Source organism: Atta colombica, unplaced genomic scaffold (assembly GCF_001594045.1).
Source record: "Atta colombica isolate Treedump-2 unplaced genomic scaffold, Acol1.0 scaffold46, whole genome shotgun sequence".
Lineage (NCBI taxonomy): Eukaryota > Metazoa > Arthropoda > Insecta > Hymenoptera > Formicidae > Atta > Atta colombica.
This window is the reverse complement of record NW_017259535.1, coordinates 933,888-954,309: the sequence shown is the minus strand read 5'-3', so window position 1 is coordinate 954,309 and position 20,422 is coordinate 933,888. Positions and strand designations below refer to the sequence as shown.

Genomic DNA, 20,422 nt, shown 5'->3' with positions numbered 1-20,422 from the left:
TCAATTAAAATAACTTATTCAAATAATTTCTAATATAAATTTATAATTTTATTTATATTTACATTATGTAAATTTAATATTGAATAACTGATTATATTTTTTTAACTTTCATCGTTAATTAAATCCCTCTTACATAATTAAACACTTAATATATAAACCTAAAAGACGTAAAATAGTCTTCCAATTTACGATTCGATGGAAACGTAACTTAATAAACGACGCGGCGTAGTGCGGCGAGACGATAATAAACACCCTAATTCACGCTAAATCAATCGAGGGGCATTCAAATTCTCTCTCTTTCTCTCTCTTTCTCTCTCTCTCTCTCTCTCTTTCTCTCTCTCGCGACCGAGTGTCTTTCCGGCCAATAGGCTAGCGACGATCGGCTCGCGCTCACGGCAATCGCCAATCGGCGGCAGTTTGTCGTCCACGTGGAATAGCAATCCACATATAGAAGCGTGATGTCACGTGCGCGCGACAATTGTTCACGATCTTTTCTTCGTGAGTGGGAAAACACGATTTTCAAAAATGCGGCCACGCGATCTTACACGCTTGGTCGGACATGCCGCGACGGCGTTGCACGCGCACCGTCGATCGTTGTCGCAGCTCCGCGTTGGAGTACCGTCACGTCACCAGCACGGCTGGCGAAACAAGTGTCTGTATACAAGATGGCGGCGCCCGGAATTGAGACCGTCGCGAGGATCGCGAGGAAGCAGCAGCGTGTGTCGATGATGCTGCAGCGACGAGGAGAGTGAAGTGAACGGGTGGCCGGTGCTACGTGCGCGGTAACTACGACAACGACGACCCGACTCGATCCGACCGACCGGTGCGGTGCGGTGCGGCGCGGCGCGGCGCAGCACGGCGCGGCACGGCGGAGTACGGTACGGTGCGGTGCGGAGCGGTGCAGTGCAGGGCAGTGCGTGTTGCCTAGCCTATCCCGGGTAGAGCGGTATCGCAGCGAGCCGAGCATCACGGCAGTGGTAGCGGCAGCGACAGCGACAGCGATAGCGACTGCGGCGGCGGCGGCGACGGTTACGGTGACGGAAGCGTCTCGAAAGATGCGGTCCGAGCAATGGAAGAAACGGCAGGGATTCGACGCGTAGCCTTGGCCAACGGTGGTTGGTAGGCAGGCAGGCAGGTAGTCGAGCGGATTGGGACGTAGGCGCGTCAGGCAGGTAAACGAAGAGGTCCGAGGCGTGGGATCTCGTCGGTGGGAGAGGAAGTGCGGCGAGGACTACGGTCAGTTTCGTCCCAGGCAGCGTCACGATTCACAATCGTGCGGAGCTACGTCCTCTACGTCGTTTATCGTCATTCCATTTCCATACCGCGTACGTCCGGCTGGGAGATAGCGAAGTGCGAAGCGACTACGTTGTCTAGTCTGTGCGTCGCTCCCTGTAGTCTCGCCATTGACGCCGACGGCGACGCTGCTACGGAGCAAGCGAGATAGGAAATAAAAGAGAGAGAGAGAGAGAGAGAGAGAGAGAGAGAGAGAGAGAGCTATAGAGATAGAGAAAGAGAGTGCGAGAGTGAGAAAGAAGCGAGCGAGGGACGCGGAGCTTTCTCGAGAGACTTGGCGACATAACGATGGCGACGATATCGACGATCACGACGACAACGTCGATGTCGACGTCAACGACGAGAATCGAGACAGCGATGGCGACTGAGCCGAGAAGGAACTATAACGAACTGTGTCGTTTATGCGCTTCTTATGATGCCGTTAGGATGCACATATTTGGCCAGGAAGGCAAGAATCGTCAACTCGTCGACAAGATTGAAACGTGCTTGCCGTTCAAGGTAAGTCCTTCTCTTTGTTCACATTCTTTGCAACATGCTGAGATATCCTGTTCCTTGTGGGACTCGCAACAAATTATCTATTTCCTTTTCTCTCTCTCTCTCTCTCTCTCTCTCTGTTTCTCTTTCCTCCGTCTTATTTTGTCTTTCGCAGCGTCTCTTATTTTCTCTCTCTTTCTCTCTCTCTCTCTCTCTCTCTCTCACTTTCGTTTACTTTTCTGAGTGACCTCCCTTGGTACTTTGTGGCCCTGCACGATTCGTCCTCGATCTCATTCTCCCGATAAGAGACGGAGAGGCAAAAGGAGTGCGAGAGCGATAGAAAGAGAGAGAGAGAGAGAGAGAGAGAGAGGAGATTCACGGACGACTCGTTCGGTGTCGACGGGGCGTTACTGGGTGAAGGTTTTCTTCCCGCCGCCGCGTCGTCACCGTCGGCCATCTCGCTCATCCGCTTGTTCACCGAGAGCGTCCTCGGTGAACAAGGTGACGAATTCCACCCGGTTGGCCATCGCTTATCGAAGACGTCGCGACGGCGAGGTCGGTCTGACGCAAGGAGGCACGCTTCGTCGCGCGACGCACTGGCGACATTTTGTTTGCCGCTACGGCATGCATTACGTGCTTCTCCACGTTATCGTCGTCGTCGAGTCGCCTCATCGACGTGTAACTGCGGATCGCGTTCCGGTTTATTTTCAATTTCCTGCTACAATTGACTATTCCATTGTCACGTGTATCATCCCCTCGCAACATCGGTTTATCGTTCATGCTCGTTGTTAATCTCGTCCTCATGTACAACGGGATTTACCGGATCCCACGCGTCGTAGTTTCGTTGATTGTCTATACGAGCACGCGGCGTTTGAACTGAAAGATGGAAAAATTGCATCGCACGATCGCGTAATCTTTCCTAAGGTGCATCTCTATTATTAGATTGTTATTGTATTATTATATGATGTTTTCTTTTAACAGAAAAAGTAATTTTACAAATGTAAAATTCTTCAATATGATTGGTTTATAAAGTTAAAATACTTAGAGATGCGAGAATTTAAGAGAAAGATCAATTATGTCGAAAAGTATTACAACTGTTGCAAAACTACTCTTTCCCCGTTAAAACCGTCTATTCTTTGACAAAAAGAGAAAATATGATGTAAAAACATCAACTTAGATCTTGTAAAACTTCTAGCGAATTCGATCATTTTCATTATATATTAATTCTCTATAGCCCGGTGTGACTTCGAAATCACATACTAATATATCTTGATTATTTTTAATTTTTAAAAACAAAAATTTTTACATAAATTATATAATTTTTTTACAGCCACGAAAAAATTCGAGCTATAAAGGATTAAAAGCTGCTATATATGAAATCAGCAGAGTTAAATTAAAAGCACATTTTAAACGATTAAATGCCCAATAATGACCGTTACATTATTTAAAAGAGTATTAGTTCCCTATCAAAGTTGATTATATTGTGCCACTATATTCAAGTACTTTATATTAAAGCAGCTTTTAATTTGCATTAATTCAGCGTAATGACCGAATTTACTATTTAAAAAACATTGAGAATTGCCTGATCGATAATTGCGTTCCAATTTATTTCGAATTTCCTCCTATACTTGGATTGTCATTTGCATTCTCTTACATCCATATATCGATGTTATTTGTTGTTATATATTTTGTTTTCATCATGCATGATGAAATTTTTACCGAATCATGTGTATAATCGAAATCTATGTGTTATGAATTTTGGTTATACACACGAGCACGTGGTATTTAAATCGAAAGATTGAAGAAATACTGTACGAAACACGCGATCTTTTTTAAGTTGTATCTCTAGTTTTTGTGAAAAAAAAAATGAGAAATATGATGTAAAAGCATCAATTTATGTGTCTCGCGAAACTTAAATATATCTGAAATATATATGTTCAAGAGTTTATGTAACATAAAAAATAACATAAAAGTTTTATGATAATTGAGATAATGATATACAAAGTATAATGAAATTTTATATTCATGAAGCTAATTAGAAGATTAAAAGTGCGCTGTTTTTTGATTGAAAAATTTTTTAGTTAGATGTTTACTGTAATAGACAATCAGGATATTGTAAAAATGAGCAATACGTGTGAATAATTAACAATAAAATGTTAAAAATGTTAATAAAACTTCTTTCATATTTGTTTCTTGTCTTATCATTCGCATTATTTTATTTTCTATTATAGTTTTCAATGTAATATATCTGAAGAAAACAAGTTTTTAATGTTTTAAGAATAAATTTATTCAAAGAATATTCCTGATATTATATTAAGAAACTGTTTGGGTTCTGATTGATTTTTCCTAAAAAACACAACAGAAATCTAGGGAATAATTGAGTAATTCAATCGACATTCATATCGAATAATTTCACAATATGTGCCTTAGAGAGATATTTCGATAGACACGAAATATATCGGCTGTTAATTATAGTCATATTTCTGAGATAAATTCATTTTTACGTATATATGTATTAATATCTATCTTTGACCGAAAGTGGCGCTTTTCGTATGATTTAGATGATGTACTCACATAAACAATCTTGTTCGTAATCGTATTATTTATGTTTTATATATTTATTATTATTTTACATAAATATGAATCATTGCCAAAATCTTTGTTCAATAACTAATTTAATCATCTCTTTAATATTATTATTATTATTATTATTATTATTATTATAAGTCATAACGTTAATTTCCAATCGAGTATTTACCCAATGAGATATCTATTGACAAAAGACAAATTAAAAATTAGATATTTATCAAGACATTAGGTCACTAATGTAAAATTTAAACGCACTCTTAACGAAAATGTCGAAATTGCTGTTTCAGATAATGGAAGATGATTATTTGCCAAAAGTCTTGTGTTATCGATGTATGTACAACTTGGAGAATTTCTATGACTTTAGGACTGCGTGTGTTAACGCAGCTGTTTTGTTGGAAAGAAATAGGCCGAAGGAAAGCGTAAGTATCCGAATCTGCAAATGTTTCCTTGAAAATTTAAACTTTATTATAAAAAATAGGATATAAATAAATTAAAATATACTTAAGCAATATATTACTAATAATTATTTAAATTAATTGGATTTGTATTCTAAAATTTTCTCTATTTGAAAATTACATCAAACATATGAAAAACATTTTATTTAAAAAAAATTATTTCATAATATATTGCATGATCTAACAGTTATTTCTATATCTTAATACAGAAAAGAATCTTAATTATTACAAAAATATAATATTATAGTTTATTATAATCTAATATTTAGATTTGTAATTTTATAAAAAATTTGTTGCATGTTATATCACAGATGAGCGACGAAGGTGCAAATGACACTGCGCAATCTTGCGAGATGCGCGCGGCGTTTCTTAAGAAAGAAAATATGCCAGTACTTATCCCGGAAGCACCCGTAGTCAATCCCAATGCAGCATTGGGTACGCCACCGAGATTAAATTCGGATGGTGAAGCAGATCCCGAGATCGAAGAGATTCTTGACACAAGTGAAGGTACGGATGAAGGTATGCTCGCACATTTTGAACTTTATTCTTATTTTGCTTGTTAAAGAAACAATTTATCGCTAACACGTGTTATTTTAATATGAAGCCACAATGATCGACGATTCGGAAGATCGGCGATCGGAATATGAGATGGCATATGAAATGGACATGGAGACGAATCCTAGCGACTTCTTGGAAATGACCCCGATGGTAACTGAGGAAAATGAAGAAGAATGCAATACAAATACGAATGCTGCGACTGCTCAAGATGCCACGATTTTTCCACATACGTCACAACAACATGAGGTTTATGTCTGTTCTCTATGCAACAAAGCGTTCAGTTCCAAGGGTCACTTGTCTCTGCACGCAAGAATTCATGTGGGTGAGGGTGATGTGATTGGCGAAAGAGTAATTACCGACGACCATACTTCATACCAACGACCATATCAATGTGATCTTTGTCATAAATCGTATTCTACTGCGAAACATCGCTGGGGGCACGTTTCTACAACGCATCGGTGAGCTTCAATAATACATTACTATTTTCCATTGTCTACTGTGTGTGATGATAACGATGTCATTATTACAGTTTTTTTAGTCAAAAACTTCCAATTAAGACAAGTCGGGTGAATAAAAATTTATCTATAGTAGTTGAAATAACATCGTCAGAATTGATTTAAAAATTTAATTACATTATTTTAATTACATTATTAAAAATAATTCTCAGAGAGAGAGAGAGAGAGAGAGAGAGAGAGAGAGAGAGAGAGAGAGAGAGAGACTCGAGTAATTTTAAAAATTATGTAATTCTAACAATTCGATTCATAATTATTGTATCATCATCTTGTCGACATTTGAGAAGACATTAAAAATATCTTTAATTAATATTAAATATTTGTCTTTCTTCTCAGGGGACATCCTGCAGTAACGTGTGCGTACTGTTCTCGTATATACTCGACGCGATATAATCTCGATGAACATATAAAATCACGACACGCTGGGCTACCACCACCTCCAGAATTATCGGTTCCTCTAACGCGTACGGAAACACGTTACCAGTGCCAAACATGTCCGATGGTGTTTACGGATCTAGCAGATTTCAATGCACATCGTCAGATATGTATCCAGGAACAACGTACAGATTTATTAGGTCAAACTGAAACACAGAATAATAAAATTTTCGCTGATACATCCGATGTCTCGAGTATAGATTTGGATGACGAGAATAAAGACTTTAAGAATGCCGAGGCTAAATTGGCGAAAAATCCACAGTTAACCATATTGAAACAGGCGCTGACTAAAGGAGACAATTTAAAACGGAATTTTGATGATGATGGTTCGATGTCTAGCGGCAAGCCGAAAAAAATAGTTAAGTCAGGTAAAATTTAATTATTAATTATTTAATTTAATGATTATTAAAGCAACAATAAAATTGAAAGAATGTCACATGGAATATTAATAAAAACCTAATTTTAAATATGTTATTATTTAGAAGAAGGCGAGGCAAATCCTCAGAAGAGATGGTATTGTGAAGCTTGTCCACAAAGTTTTACATCAGTGGAGAGTTTAAAAGAACATGAGATTAGACACGATGCCGAAAAGCCATATATTTGCATACTATGCAACAAAGATTTTGTTTTGAAATCTTCATTAATTAGGCATATTACAGTGTTACATGGTGTTGATCCTACTCCTATCATCGACAGTGATAAGTGTCTAAAGGCAACAGTAATGTCTCAGAATTGGAACGATCGAGTGGACGTCAGCGTTTATGAGCAAAGTGAAATAAAAGACCCACCAGAGCTCTCGTCGTCACCTGAGGTAAAGATAAATTTTTGATTTCGTACTTTTTATTATGTCATAAAGACATTGTTACAATATATTATGTTATTACGTTAAATAGATAAATTTAGAGAATGATGACAAGGATTATAAAAACAACCATGAGAATGTAGAAATTGAAACGGTATTTGTGTGTGAGACTTGTAAGCGAGATTTTAACGATCGAGCATCATTATGGCTGCACATACGAGCAATGCACAAGGAATATGCAGCATTTACCTGTGGAGTGTGTTTAAAGATGTGCTTTAATAATACACAACTTCAAAATCATGTCTTCATGTATCACGGAAGATCTAAGCTTTTAATCTCGGAACAAAGAAGGTATAATTACATTCTATTTCGTCTATTTTCTTTTTATATTAGTTCATGTGATGAAATGTACGCTAGTATGCATTATATAAAATGTAATAAATCAGTGCTTATAAATATGTGATTATGAATGCAGGTATAGTTGCACGATATGCGGTAGACAGCATGACTCGAGAAAAAAGCTAATCACTCATGTCTCAATACATAATGTCGATCCTGCCTATGATCCTGGAAGTTTTGTACAATTGAACAGTAATTATTATAATGAAAACTTGAATGGTAACGAAGGCAATGAACAAGTATTAGATTTTGACGGAGAAGATGGTGAAAAGGTTGATTGTTACATTTGTTATAAATCTTTTCCGACTGAGGATCATCTTATACGACATCAGAGAAATGCTCACAAGGTAATATTTTGAAATGCATGTTAATTTTTTAATAAGAGTTGCAGTTATTTTTAGTAAACACAATAATATAAATTTAATAATTTAAATTTTTTAAATGGCATACATTTTATTTTCTTTTGTTACAGTCTGACCAGATTTCGTTAGGAGATGCTGCGGGTGGTGGAAATACTCTAAGTGTCAATGGCAATGGTAATAGAGCGCAGTATCATTTATTTTTTGTTTGCGAAGTATGTGGTAGTTCACATTCGAGCAAATGGGAACGTTGGTTGCATATCAACAACACACATAACAATGAATCTTCTATTAAAGTAAGTTTGAGAAATGAAAGAAAACTTATTCTTTCGCGTTGTTTTATATATTATTCTAATTTCGTTCGCATCATTGTTCTAGTGTGAATTGGAAAATTGCGGAAAGATATTTGCGACGAAATCGTTACGTAATGAACATCTTCAGCATCATGCGATACAAGGACCTTCGCCAAACACCTGCGAGATATGTGGAAAATTGTGGCCTACTCGCGTTGATTATTGGAAACATGTAATGGGCGTACATGCAGACACAGTGCCTCTAATTTGTGGCGTTTGTTTGAAAGTATTCTCCGACGTTATGCAATTGAGCGCACACGTTAAGGCGAAACATTGGCCACTAACCAGTGGTGATTTTTGTTGTGATATTTGCGGTAGACCATATTCCAATAAATCGAAAATGTCTCGGCATAGAAAGATCCATGGTTTGGAGGCGGCTATGGACGCTGCATGCGATAATAGCAGTTTTAATGAAACGACCAATGAATCGGTGAAACCTGATCACAGTAATGGCGCTTCAGAAATAGAATTAAATTGCGAGCAGTGTCCTGAACTTAGTTTCACGACATTGGATAGTTTGTGTAATCATCGACGGATAACGCATAATCTTTTTCCATGCGATTTGTGTAACAAATGTTATGGTAGAACATCACATTTATGGAAACATGTAAATAGGGTACACAAAGGACACACAGACGTGACCTGTCCTTATTGCGCAAAGACAAGTGCGTCAAGGGATCATCTGGCAGCACATATTGCAAAGATTCATAGATTCATGCCCACAGTAGGTAAGGACAATCAAAACTGCGTCACTTCCAAGTCCTTGAGTGCAGATGATGGTGTCTTGCATTATTGTGAAAAATGTAACAAAGGATTCCATAAACGCTATTTGCTCCGTCGTCATATGAAAGGCTGTCAAAATTATCGTAAAGATCCTGGGGCATTGTTGACTCGTTGTCGGGCCTGTGAAAGGATATTCAAAGATCGCGCGAGTCTGCAGAAACATATTGAGAATCATCATACTACATATACTTGTCATTTATGTAATGAGACGATCACTTCCAAGCTAGGTATCATGACACACAATCGTATCAATCATATGGATCATCCGGATCTGACGTGCGACCACCCGAGCTGTAAAAAACTTTTCCGCACCAAAGAAGATTTGGAATCTCATCGAAAAGATCACAAATATCATAGCAATCTGGACGTTTGTGATTTTTGCGGTGACACCGTGGAAAATAAACTGAAATTGAAGATGCATGTATTATCGTTGCATCGAAACGAGATCGGCGTATCCTGTGGGGTTTGTCTCATTCCGATGAAGGATCCCAAAGATTTGAAGAAACATGTCGAAGCGGTGCATAGCAGCGTTCTCTCTAAACCAAACACGTGTCAGGTATGTGGCAAGCAATATGCATCCAAATGGAAGGCTTTTGATCACACGAAGAAGTGTCATGGTAAAGTTTTCCTTACGTGCAAACAGTGTTTAGCCGTTTTTACAGATGAGAATGATATACGCGATCACTATGAACATGTGCATAACGTTCCAAAGGACCAATTAGCTATTTTCGAATATAGAATGGATATTGGTGCAAAGCGGGAGGGTTACGAGACTCCTGATATCATTGTAAAGGAGGAACCAGATGATTTGGAGTTTGACGAAGAAATGTGTGACGAAAGTTCGAATGATTCTCGCAAACGTAGAAGATCACCAAACGATACGTATGATTGCGAGATGTGTCCTGAGATCTTCCTCAATTCAGACACTCTCGCTAAGCATTATCAGAACGTCCATAATACAGACCCCGTCCGTATGTTCAAGAAATTCAGAAAGGATAATAGCGATGGCAAGCGCAAGATGAGAAATAGAAACAATTTTGAATGCAAGAATTGCAAAAAGCAATTCTCTACTAAGACTCTGTTCTGGAATCACATCAATGTATGTACACGACGAAACTCGATAGGTAGATTTGACATGCCGAATAATGTTCCATCATCAATTCTGGAGTCTCATCTGAAAAACAATAATCAGATTCAACGAGAAGAACCGGTACCGCTTACGAACGAGTCCAATTTGAACATTCCCGATTTCAATCTATTCGAAGACATCAATTTGCAATTGTCAGCTCAGAAACCTGTGCCGAATCTTATGCCATTGTCGCAGATGAAAGGGACAGGTAACGGCAAATGCTCGAGAAAAGACTCACGCAAGGTGTATGATGAATCGACTAATACCGAGTGTACGTGCGAAGTTTGTGGTAAACAATGGCCCGCCAAGAAACATTTGTGGCAACATCTAATTCGTTTCCATCGCGCTGAAGCTGCTGTTACGTGTGGCGTATGTTTGAAGCTGTGTAAATCTTACCAAGACTTGGCTGATCACCTGAAGGCTGAGCATGCTCCCGTTTTATCGCCGGAGGGCAATAATTTCACATGTAAGACATGCGGTAGATATCATAACGCGAGAAGTAAATTGCTGTTGCATATGAGCATTCATATCGGAAACTTCCGATGTCAAAAGTGCCAGCAAGGTTTTGCAAGTGAGGAGAAACTCACCGAGCATGCAACGGGTTGCAATGGCAAATCGGAGTTTGAGGATAATACAGTGGCAGATGAAGATAATGCAAAAAATGATAACGATGAGAAGGGCAGTTTAATCGCCGACGAGACATCAGTCATTGAGGAAACAGAGGAAGCAGAGGAAGCAGATTTTGAATCAGAAGGTGAAGGAAGTAGGGATATTCACGATGGAGACAATTCGGAAAATAGCGAAGAAGACAATTCAGAAAATAGTGATGATTCAGACAGTGATAGTAATAGTAGTTCGAGCGAAGACGAAAACGAAAATGAAGGAGAAGAAGAGGAGGAGGAAGAGAATGAAAACGAAAATGAATCTGATACGAGAACTACTAGTAGAGCGAGCGGTGATAGTGTATCATGTAATTCCGATAGCGACGATGAATCAGAAGAAACGGAAGTGGACGCAACGGAAAAGAAAGCTGTACAATTGAACGATATTAGATTCAGGATATGTGATGATGGTATTCAGGAGAATATGCCAGAGGAGACAAATATTGAGGATCAGAAAACTGATCTTACATCCATAGCAACAGTTGCAGAACAGACTACATCGAATAATTTAAATGATTTGATTTCTAATGTACCTGGAAACATAGGCACCGACAAATTTGAGGAATTTCGTGTTGAAAAATTACAACAAGCTAAAGCTACGAGCGATGTAGACTCTGATAATGAAGACGATGATGATAACGAGGAAGATGATGAGGAAAATAATGAAAATGAAGAAGAGGAAGAAGATGGTGAAGAAGGTGATCAGGATGAAGGTGAAGATGAGGATGAAGGTGAAGCTGAAAGTGAGGCTGAAAATGAAAATGAAAATGAAAATGAGAATGAAAATGAGAATGAAAATGAGAATGAGAATGAGGATGAGGATGAGAGTGAAGCTGCAGCCGAGGAAGAGGAAGAGGAAGAAGAAGAGGAAGAAGAGGAGGATGATGAAGATGACGACGATGGACCGCCTGTGTTAAGTCCAATAATGCCTTTGTTACCAGAAAACGAATCTGAAGAGTACAGCGGTGCGACAGATCGCACGAGACACAAGCTTAGTCCAATGGTTTCGTTGAGTATAGCTAAAGATTTAGAGGAGTGTGAAATAACCGAAATACCAAATGACACGGACAATGTATCAAACACAGTCAACTTCTTCGCGGCTAATAATAATGATTTGTCTGTAACATGGGACGAGAATTTGGATGGTAACGTAATCAACAATGCCGGTTGCAACTCCGACGCTGGAAACAGAGAGAAAAATGAGGAACTTAATACGGAGTACATAAAAATAGAAGTAAATGAAGGCGACTTTGAGGAAGATTCTGTAGATGAGAACTTAGTGGATAACAGAGAAGATGATGGAGACAATCAAGTGCATGAGGTGCATAACCTGGACGGAACTGTGTTAATGGTGACTAATGACGCGGAAGGTAATCAAATTTTGATAGAACAAAATGTGTTAGATATCGATAACGAGGACTCTAATGTTGAAGCGACGCAGTATATTTATCCAGAGAACACTTATGAGATCGAGGAAGAGGATTATCCAACGCGAAACGAAACCGACATCATGCAGACGGACGAGATGCAAGGTAGTATGTCCTATGTTCATGATACATCGGAAAACGAAGATAGTATGCAGAATGATATCGAGGAGAACAGTGATGTGCAAAAACAGTAGGACATGAGTGCCAAAACAGAGGAAGCATCTAGGATAATAAATCTGTAATAAAGTGTAAGATAATTAATATGAAATTAAGATCCTTATAAAAAGAAATTACATACATATGTACCTTGAAAAACGAATATTGTATAGTAGAATAAGCTTATAGCTTATAGCTTTGGAGGATTTTTAATAGACTGCGTAAAAAGGGAGAGAAAGAAGGAGAGGGAGGAGAGAAAGAAAGAGTAAATTACGACAATTTCCAATGGAAAACATTTTGTTTTCATTGATCTGCCAGGGGCTTTGCATTCATTCACTTGCGCGATGTTGCAAGCTTCCGATTAATCGTTTCGAAGAATAATACGATTTTGAATTATTAAGCAATGTACTATATATATATATATAAGACGTTATTTAGATTATTATAAAAGCTATAATTTACAGTATCTTTTTTTAGTTTCCGATATTTAATAGATATCAATGGTTCTTTACGAAGTACCATTTATTTATATCGGTAACACTTTTTTGACAATAATATGCTCCGACTATTCATGTGAAATGCCATCCATTAGACAATAGGTCACGAATTTATGAACTTAATGATCATGAAAGTCCTGTCATTGATGTTAGGAGGATCAAAATCTACAAATCACATTACAATCATTTCTTTTCTCAAACTGTATAATATTTTTTTTGTAAGTAACGATTTTAATCATTTAAAAGATGCATACAGAAAGTAAGAGTGTTAATTAAAAAAAAAGCCTAAAGTGAACATTAAAAGAATAAATGTCGAATAAAACGCGTTATTTCTAAAATTGACATTTGTACGCGATCACGCAAATATCTAATTTCTCCAATTAAAATTTTTCAAATCAACTTGTGTTTTTCTGTGCAAATTGATTCGGTTAGCAAATGATGACAGAACTATACTAAAATCGAATTAGATGCATAAAAAAAGTCGGATATATTATAACAAAGAAATACTACTACGTTTTATGTCAAGATTTAATATCCTATCTTTCAGGATTCTTTTTCTTAGTGTAATGAAAAAGAAGTATAATGCACACTCGCTATATTTTTTATGGAAGTGAAGAAAGAAATAAAGGAATTAATGTGAATAATAGCTTTAAATGATCAATCTGTACAGTTACGTAATGCGAGCGTGTTTGTACATGAGCGAGTGCATGAGTGTATGTCAAATACAGATGTGACTGAAGACTTATATATTAAAGAAAAAAAGCGTACCTCGTACAAATATTTACAATTAGTTGAGATTAATGCGATGATAATTGCTTTGTATTATATTATAATTTAACCATCTTGCAGATTTTCTCAATTATTCAGTCGAATGTTTTCAATTAAGAATCGAACATCAATGGAAGAGAGAATCGTTTAGATTGAGATTTTTTTTAATCTCGCACTTTTTATAGGCGCGTACTGACAAAAAATTAGACAAAAAAGTTGAATTTTTAGAGATAGCATTATCAATTTCTAACATGTCATCAGCGATCTCTGTTTTTCCTTATTATTTATTATATTCATTCCAAAGTAATTTCTAAGATACATTAGGCTCTTTATGAAGGAAAACCACTGATTTGCCATCCGTATTATGCGATTGTATGTGAACGATCTACTTGATATTGCAGAGGAGGGGAAGGAGAGGTAAAAATTGGAGGGTTGACGCTCATTTAGAAAAATATTAAAATATCGTAAATATGAAAATTCATACTATCTTTAAATATTATGATTTTTAAAGAAGTGTATATATTATACATACATATATCTATATATACGTATGTGTGTGTGTGTGTTTGTGTGTGTATATGTGTGTGTGTGTGTGTGTGTGTGTGTGTATATATATATATATATATATGTTCATTTAAAATTCATAATATTTATAGATATACGTATATCGTTCCAGTATTTCCACATCATTTAAAATCCCTTTTTTTATATAACAATTGCTAATATTTACGGGTTAGTGCCACTAAATGCGACTATTATTGCTGCATTTTAAGTTTATAGAATGATATAAGAATAAAGTACACTTATAATTTATATGCTATGAATGTGTGTTATTTACATATTCAGCTGGACTGTACAATGAGTTTGCCTTACACAAGCGTGCATGAAAAATTTTCTCTGGAAGAACTTCTAATCGTGACGAAAAAAATTAACGGAAATGGAGTCAACATCAATGTGAATATCATGTCTGAAACTTTTCTTTGCTCTGCACGAATGGAGCGTGAATCATATGTATTGTGTAATACAGACATGCGAAGGGGATATTACATGTATAATTTATCACAAATTATCATTCTCTATATTTGTTCACAATTCACAGATTACAATAATTATTCTCCATGTGTTTTTGCAAAATGAATTTCTTATTTTATCCTTTCCAAATATATTTCCTTTCCCATAAAAGCAATTAGTGACTATGTACATAGAAAATTACATATATACATCGCATATAATTTCTAATACTGTTTGCCTATGTTTTGCCTATGAATGATAGAACTTAATATCGACTTTTTTAAAGCGAAAAAGTTTAACGATGGATACAAATTACGTAAATATATGTAAATATGTACATACAAACTTAAAAATTATTAAAGCAAGTTAAGTTTCTAAAATGTAAATGAACGATGAAATGTCATTGTATCAGTTAACAATAAATAAGTTAAGATTGCCCATTTTCTCTGGAAAAATATTTCATTTATTTTGATGTACGTTGTAAGAAGAAATTACGTCTAATTTCTTGCCTCTGATATTATAATTCAATAGAACTGCAGCAAACTAGTCCAGAGCCTTAAGGCTGGAAACGTGTGCCTAACTCGATCATCTTAAATGCGATATCAAAAGCGAGGAAATTGCGAGGAAATATACACGTTAGATCTTAGAGCTTATATCTATATAAAAAACAATAAAACTATTCTAATTTGACAAAGCAAGTCTATTGCTGAAGGACGTTGGTAATTTTCTTCTTTGTACATATCAAATACAATAAAATAGATTTCTATCTATAAAGCACTCAATTATATTTATTATTTGATATTCTAATTTTATCTTTACTGTTATATTTTAATCCTCATGAAGAATGGTGTTCAAGAAAATAATCATACATCAGGCTAGTTAGTTTATTTATATCCTTCGGCAAAATATATTAAATTTTTTAAATTTATATTTTTCTTGAGATTCATTCCACTTGCGAAGATGTGAATTTTTTGCAAGCATTAAGATATACACGCTATATATATAATATTCACATTTTACTTTTTATAAGATTGTTATCAACACTACATAAAATTTTATGTATATATATATATACACAATACACACGTCTAACAAAACGATTGTATAATATTATGATTATATATGAAAAAAATTACTTTGACCATTCTATTGAGTCATTTCTATTAAAAGAAAAGTTTAAAATTGCGAAAATAAAACGTTAAATATATTAAATAATAAATTCCTGAATTTTGTTTATAATATTTAAATTTGGAGATTTTTAGGATTCTTGCTGATTCTTAAAAACAATCGAAATTTTGGAAATTCTTCCACAAGAATTCCTTGCTTTGGTGAGATTCTCTTTCAAATTTTGTGTGAATACTTCTTAAAATCATAAACTCATTCGCAAAAATTTAATTCGCTTGTGATTTTTTTATAGTTATGCGATCTATTCTACATGTTGTACAATTAAGAATTAAGACTAGTCTGTATAATATAATACCGTATCGACATTTTATTCTAATTACAGAATTTCCTGTTTTTACGGTTGCGTTGTGAATAATGATTATCAATACATATAATTGCTCGATACTTTTATATAATGTCACGTAGATATTAAAATATGTACAAACAGATTGCGTTACTCACATTAATATTTAACGATTGGCAAGAAACACTAAAGCTAATAAATCATCTTTAAATAATGCAACAAATAACAAATTCCTAGTATAAAAATATCTCGCTAGACAAAAAAAATTGATATGACATCTTCCCCATCAAATGAATAATGTAAACATAGACGTTTATATCTATTTTCGAAGAAACGAGATTCTCGTTACGTAATTAGTAGTCTTTAATTAGTAGTCTTAGTTCTTTTTAGCCTGAACTTTTTGCACGGTTCTCTTCTTTTCTCTTTTTCTCTTCAACATGAAGAAAAAAGGAAGAAAAATTAATCATGCAAGAATTTTAGCTAAAAAGAATAGACTACTAATAAAAATTATATATGTTAAAATCGCTCCATTCATACCTATCTTCACGATAAGTATATAAATTTGTCCTTTTAAGAAAATACTAATATTTTCAAATTTTTAGAGCTTTTCGATCCCTAGCAAATTTCTTGGGACTTAGATCTCTATATTTCAGGAGTATTATAAAATATCTTTGATCTTTTCCAAGCTCCGTTTAATATTGAGCAGTGGAGCGGAGCAGCGATACAGTCGTGTCTTTTTCATTTAAAAAAAAATAAAATTCATGCGAATATTCTATGCGAATTTAAATTACTCTGTTACATTTTTTTTCTGTAATGTTAAATAGAATCGTACGTGTCTAATGATAGAGAAATTTTTCCAAATGGTTGTATTACACGTAGAAAATAAAATCTGTAAGGTAAAATATACTAATTCGTGGATAGTTAATGAACATAACCAAATTATCGAACGAAATAACAAATTTTAAATATTAAAAATATAATATGTATAATATAATGTAATATTATATTTAATGATATGTACAACTCAAAATAAATTCGTTGTTTATAAAAATTTTAATAGGATCAATTTAGTGTCGTACATATTATCAAAAGAGTAATATATAAAATTTTTGTTATTTCGTCCAATAATTATGTTATATCCACTGAGACTAATAATAAGTGGTACATTTATCTTGTATAAATTTTCTGATTTCGTTTATTGTTATCGTTACCTCTCTGTATAATTTGTCGTTTCCAACAAATGACATATTTGTCAATCACGAATCGATAAGTTTTGCCAATTCCGGTTTGTCGACTAACTTGCGAAGAGACCGGTTTTGGGATAAAAGATAGGGAGAAAGAAAGAGAAAGACAGAGAGGGGGGAGGGAGAGAGAGAGAAAATAATTTTCTATGTGGTCCCGCAGTACGATCATTCTCGGTATTGATCATTCCAGTCGATTCGATCATCAACACTGCGTCTGATCGTACTCGTCGTGGGAGAAATCATCGCCGTCGCCACCGCGTTTGATAAACACCCGTGTGTGATTATTGTTGCCGTGATTGCCCTGCCGGCCCGCGGCGATCACCTGCACGGTCTGCTGTGACTGCTGCAGTTGCTGATCTTCGCTCGCCAATCGCTTATTGCAGTCGTCGTCCCTCGGCACCGCTGCTGCCGGCTGATAGTCACACCTTCTCCTCTCCCGCCATCGGACCTGCGGTCGAGCGGATAAACTGAAACAGTCAACGTTCCATAATGGACTCGACTCGGGCACGCTGCTGTCACTGGCACGATACGGACGGATCATATATATATATTATATATATGTATGTTTCTTTTTCCCTTTTTTTTCCCTTCCCATTTCATTCTCTCTCTTTCTTCCCCTTTTCGTCGATGGTATATGATTAGTAGCCCGTTGCGGCGTCACCTCATTAAAACAGCACTCCACATCACGTGAGTTAGTATGCGTATGGGTTAGTACGCGGGTGGATTAGTGGCAGGAGAGGGACCGATCATGTGTGTTAGTCCGCATCGCACCATTGACGAGTCGTGCATACGGGAATTTCCAATCGGGGGAATATTATTTTCTCTCTTGAGCGTCAAGCGCAGATTAAAATTGCATTAAAATGATATTAAAATTGCAAGAGTGTTCTCTATTACTCTTCCCCATTTATATTAGATAACGTCGAATAGTTACGTTCTAGGATTACTATCATCTTATTAATCTACGAAGTTTACTCGCGACTGAAGAATCAATGGATGATTGAGAGAAATCGATAGAAATTCGTTCTCTTCATATTTGCTTATAAATTTCAAAATCCGTCACTTTGAAATAACTTAATTTTTTTCTATTTAAAATTCAGTTATTTAAATTTTTCATAAGAAAATTTTGTAAAATATATAATAATGAATTTTTTTCTTCCATTCCATATTGGAATAATGTGATAATTCTGTCACTTTAGAATCCTCTTAACAGAATTGAGTATAAGTTAATGTTTATTTTTAACTGAATAAAGTTAAAGTTAATGGCTTTACAAAATTAATAAAGTTAAATTAAAAGTTGAAGGAATAAAAAATTAATTTAACGTAAGTTAAGTTTGTTTTTAAGTCAATATTGAATTAACTTAAATTTAAAAAAAATTAATTTTGAAAAAAATTTTTTAGATCATGTCCTAATTTTTCTTAAATAAGATTAAATAATTATAATATAGATTATTAAGTAAATTAAATTGTTAATTTTTTTATTCATATGTGATATAAGTATATAACACATAACGATATAACTATATAAGTTATATAACTTTAAAAAAGCAGCCAACACATAAAGAAGATACAAGATCAATAATTACTTTTTAATAATTCTTAAGCCATAAGAAATTGATCAATTGAATGCGAGAAGAATATTTGACTGTAATTGGTCAATTTCTTATGACTTAAGGCTTAAAACATCTATTGTAAATCCAGACTAAGGGTTATGGTATAAGACATAACCGCATAAACCAATCAGAAGGCTGTATTAGCATCTTAAACAATTACTTAAGATGATCTTAAAATATAAACAGATTATGAATATACGTCCTTAATCTTATTATATCTTATTATTTTTCTAAGATATTTAAAAGAGATAAAAAAATTGTTTAACTTAAAAAAAAGTAAGAAGTTAACATTTAAAAGTAACTTGGTTAAGTTAAAATTTAATGCATAATTTAAAATTAACTAAGTTAAGTTAAAAGTTATTAGCTTTTTAACTTTTTTTAAAATTCTTTTTAACCTTTAACGTTTTAATTACCCAACCCTGCCTCTTAAATATAATAGAAATTATAACTGAACTATGTATTATTGCCAATGAATTGAAGAGATTAATATAATGACTTGCGTAAAGTATCTAATAGAAAGCTGATAATAATAGGAAGGAATAAAAAGATTCCAAAGGCTCCGGAATTAATCCACAATTTGATAGATAAAAAATTCAATTTCACGAAACGGGTTTTCTGTCACTCTCTCTTAATCCATCTGATTCTTTCCTCGAGTTTTATTTCTCAAAGGGTGTCGTGGCAAAGGAGACAGGAAGCAGGCGTCATTTAAATCGATTCAATCGCAAAAACTCCATACTCTCTGCTCGTCAATATTGCATACCGAGACTGTTGTAGCCGTGCAGGAATTAGCTCGTTTTCGTAAAAGGGCGCTGCCATCCCACTTTCTCTTGAATTGTGCTATTACCTGTATCACACATAATAAAAATATCATTACATAGTTCAAAAGTTATTTTGAAGGTTGAAACGACCGTTTCCGTAGTCATAGGAACTTACCTCGCCGTTGCAAAAGCAAAAAAGCACAGCCACACAGAGACCCTGGAAGAGAGAAATTACATTTTATCTCGGTACATCGAGCTCGAAACGTTTCCGAAGAAAATTCCTGTCAACTTTATTACGATTTCTTTCGCATGAGATACGAAGTTTTCTGATTAACTTGCAAAAATCGTATCACCAATGAGCTATAAAATTTTATTATCCTCCTTCATTACATGCTACGTTATTGTTATGCGAAAGGTTGTAATATTTACATAGTTAGTAAATTCATGTTAAATTTGACATATATCCTAAAATTTGTGTATTATTTAAAAGTCCATCATAATTTTTATATTAATTTAATCCGAGAATGGATATGTCAGGAAATTATATAAACACAAATATTATATAAAAAATTAACAATTAACGCAAATGTAACATTTTGACATATTTGGGAAAAAATTGAAAAAATTGGGAGGCACGTTCCTTTAATAAAATTATATTCATAATATATATAAATTAATAT

General features: G+C 35.1%; 2 protein-coding genes across 6 annotated transcripts in view; one reads left to right on the top strand and one right to left on the bottom strand.

Annotated features, from left to right (window-relative positions):
• The first annotated feature begins 599 nt into the window (after positions 1-599).
• Positions 600-12,679, top strand: LOC108691414 (zinc finger protein Xfin-like). Of its 2 annotated transcripts, none has more exons than XM_018199157.1 (10): positions 600-1,791; positions 4,644-4,775; positions 5,123-5,318; positions 5,416-5,827; positions 6,218-6,684; positions 6,799-7,127; positions 7,210-7,469; positions 7,594-7,864; positions 7,990-8,172; positions 8,255-12,679. In XM_018199157.1, the coding sequence occupies exons 1-10, from the start codon at positions 1,582-1,584 to the stop codon at positions 12,422-12,424; spliced, it is 6,630 nt and encodes a 2,209-aa protein (XP_018054646.1). In that variant the 5' UTR covers positions 600-1,581; the 3' UTR covers positions 12,425-12,679. The 2 variants fall into 2 exon arrangements, with proteins under 2 accessions (XP_018054646.1, XP_018054645.1); XM_018199156.1 differs by having other exon boundaries at positions 5,123-5,330.
• A 4,575-nt stretch (positions 12,680-17,254) lies between these two features.
• The window catches only part of LOC108691381 (calcitonin gene-related peptide type 1 receptor-like), a 128,033-nt gene continuing 124,865 nt past the window's right edge, over positions 17,255-20,422 (bottom strand). For 3 of the 4 annotated variants that reach the window (XM_018199093.1, XM_018199094.1, XM_018199096.1), the window contains 3 exons: positions 19,918-19,959; positions 19,745-19,828; positions 17,255-17,822 (listed from right to left, as the gene is read on the bottom strand). In XM_018199093.1, coding sequence (XP_018054582.1) covers positions 17,577-17,822; positions 19,745-19,828; positions 19,918-19,959 — 372 coding nt within the window. In that variant the 3' untranslated portion in view covers positions 17,255-17,576. Of the gene's footprint in view, positions 17,842-19,744; positions 19,829-19,917; positions 19,960-20,422 lie in introns of all 4 variants that reach the window. The other variant, XM_018199095.1, reaches the window with a different exon arrangement.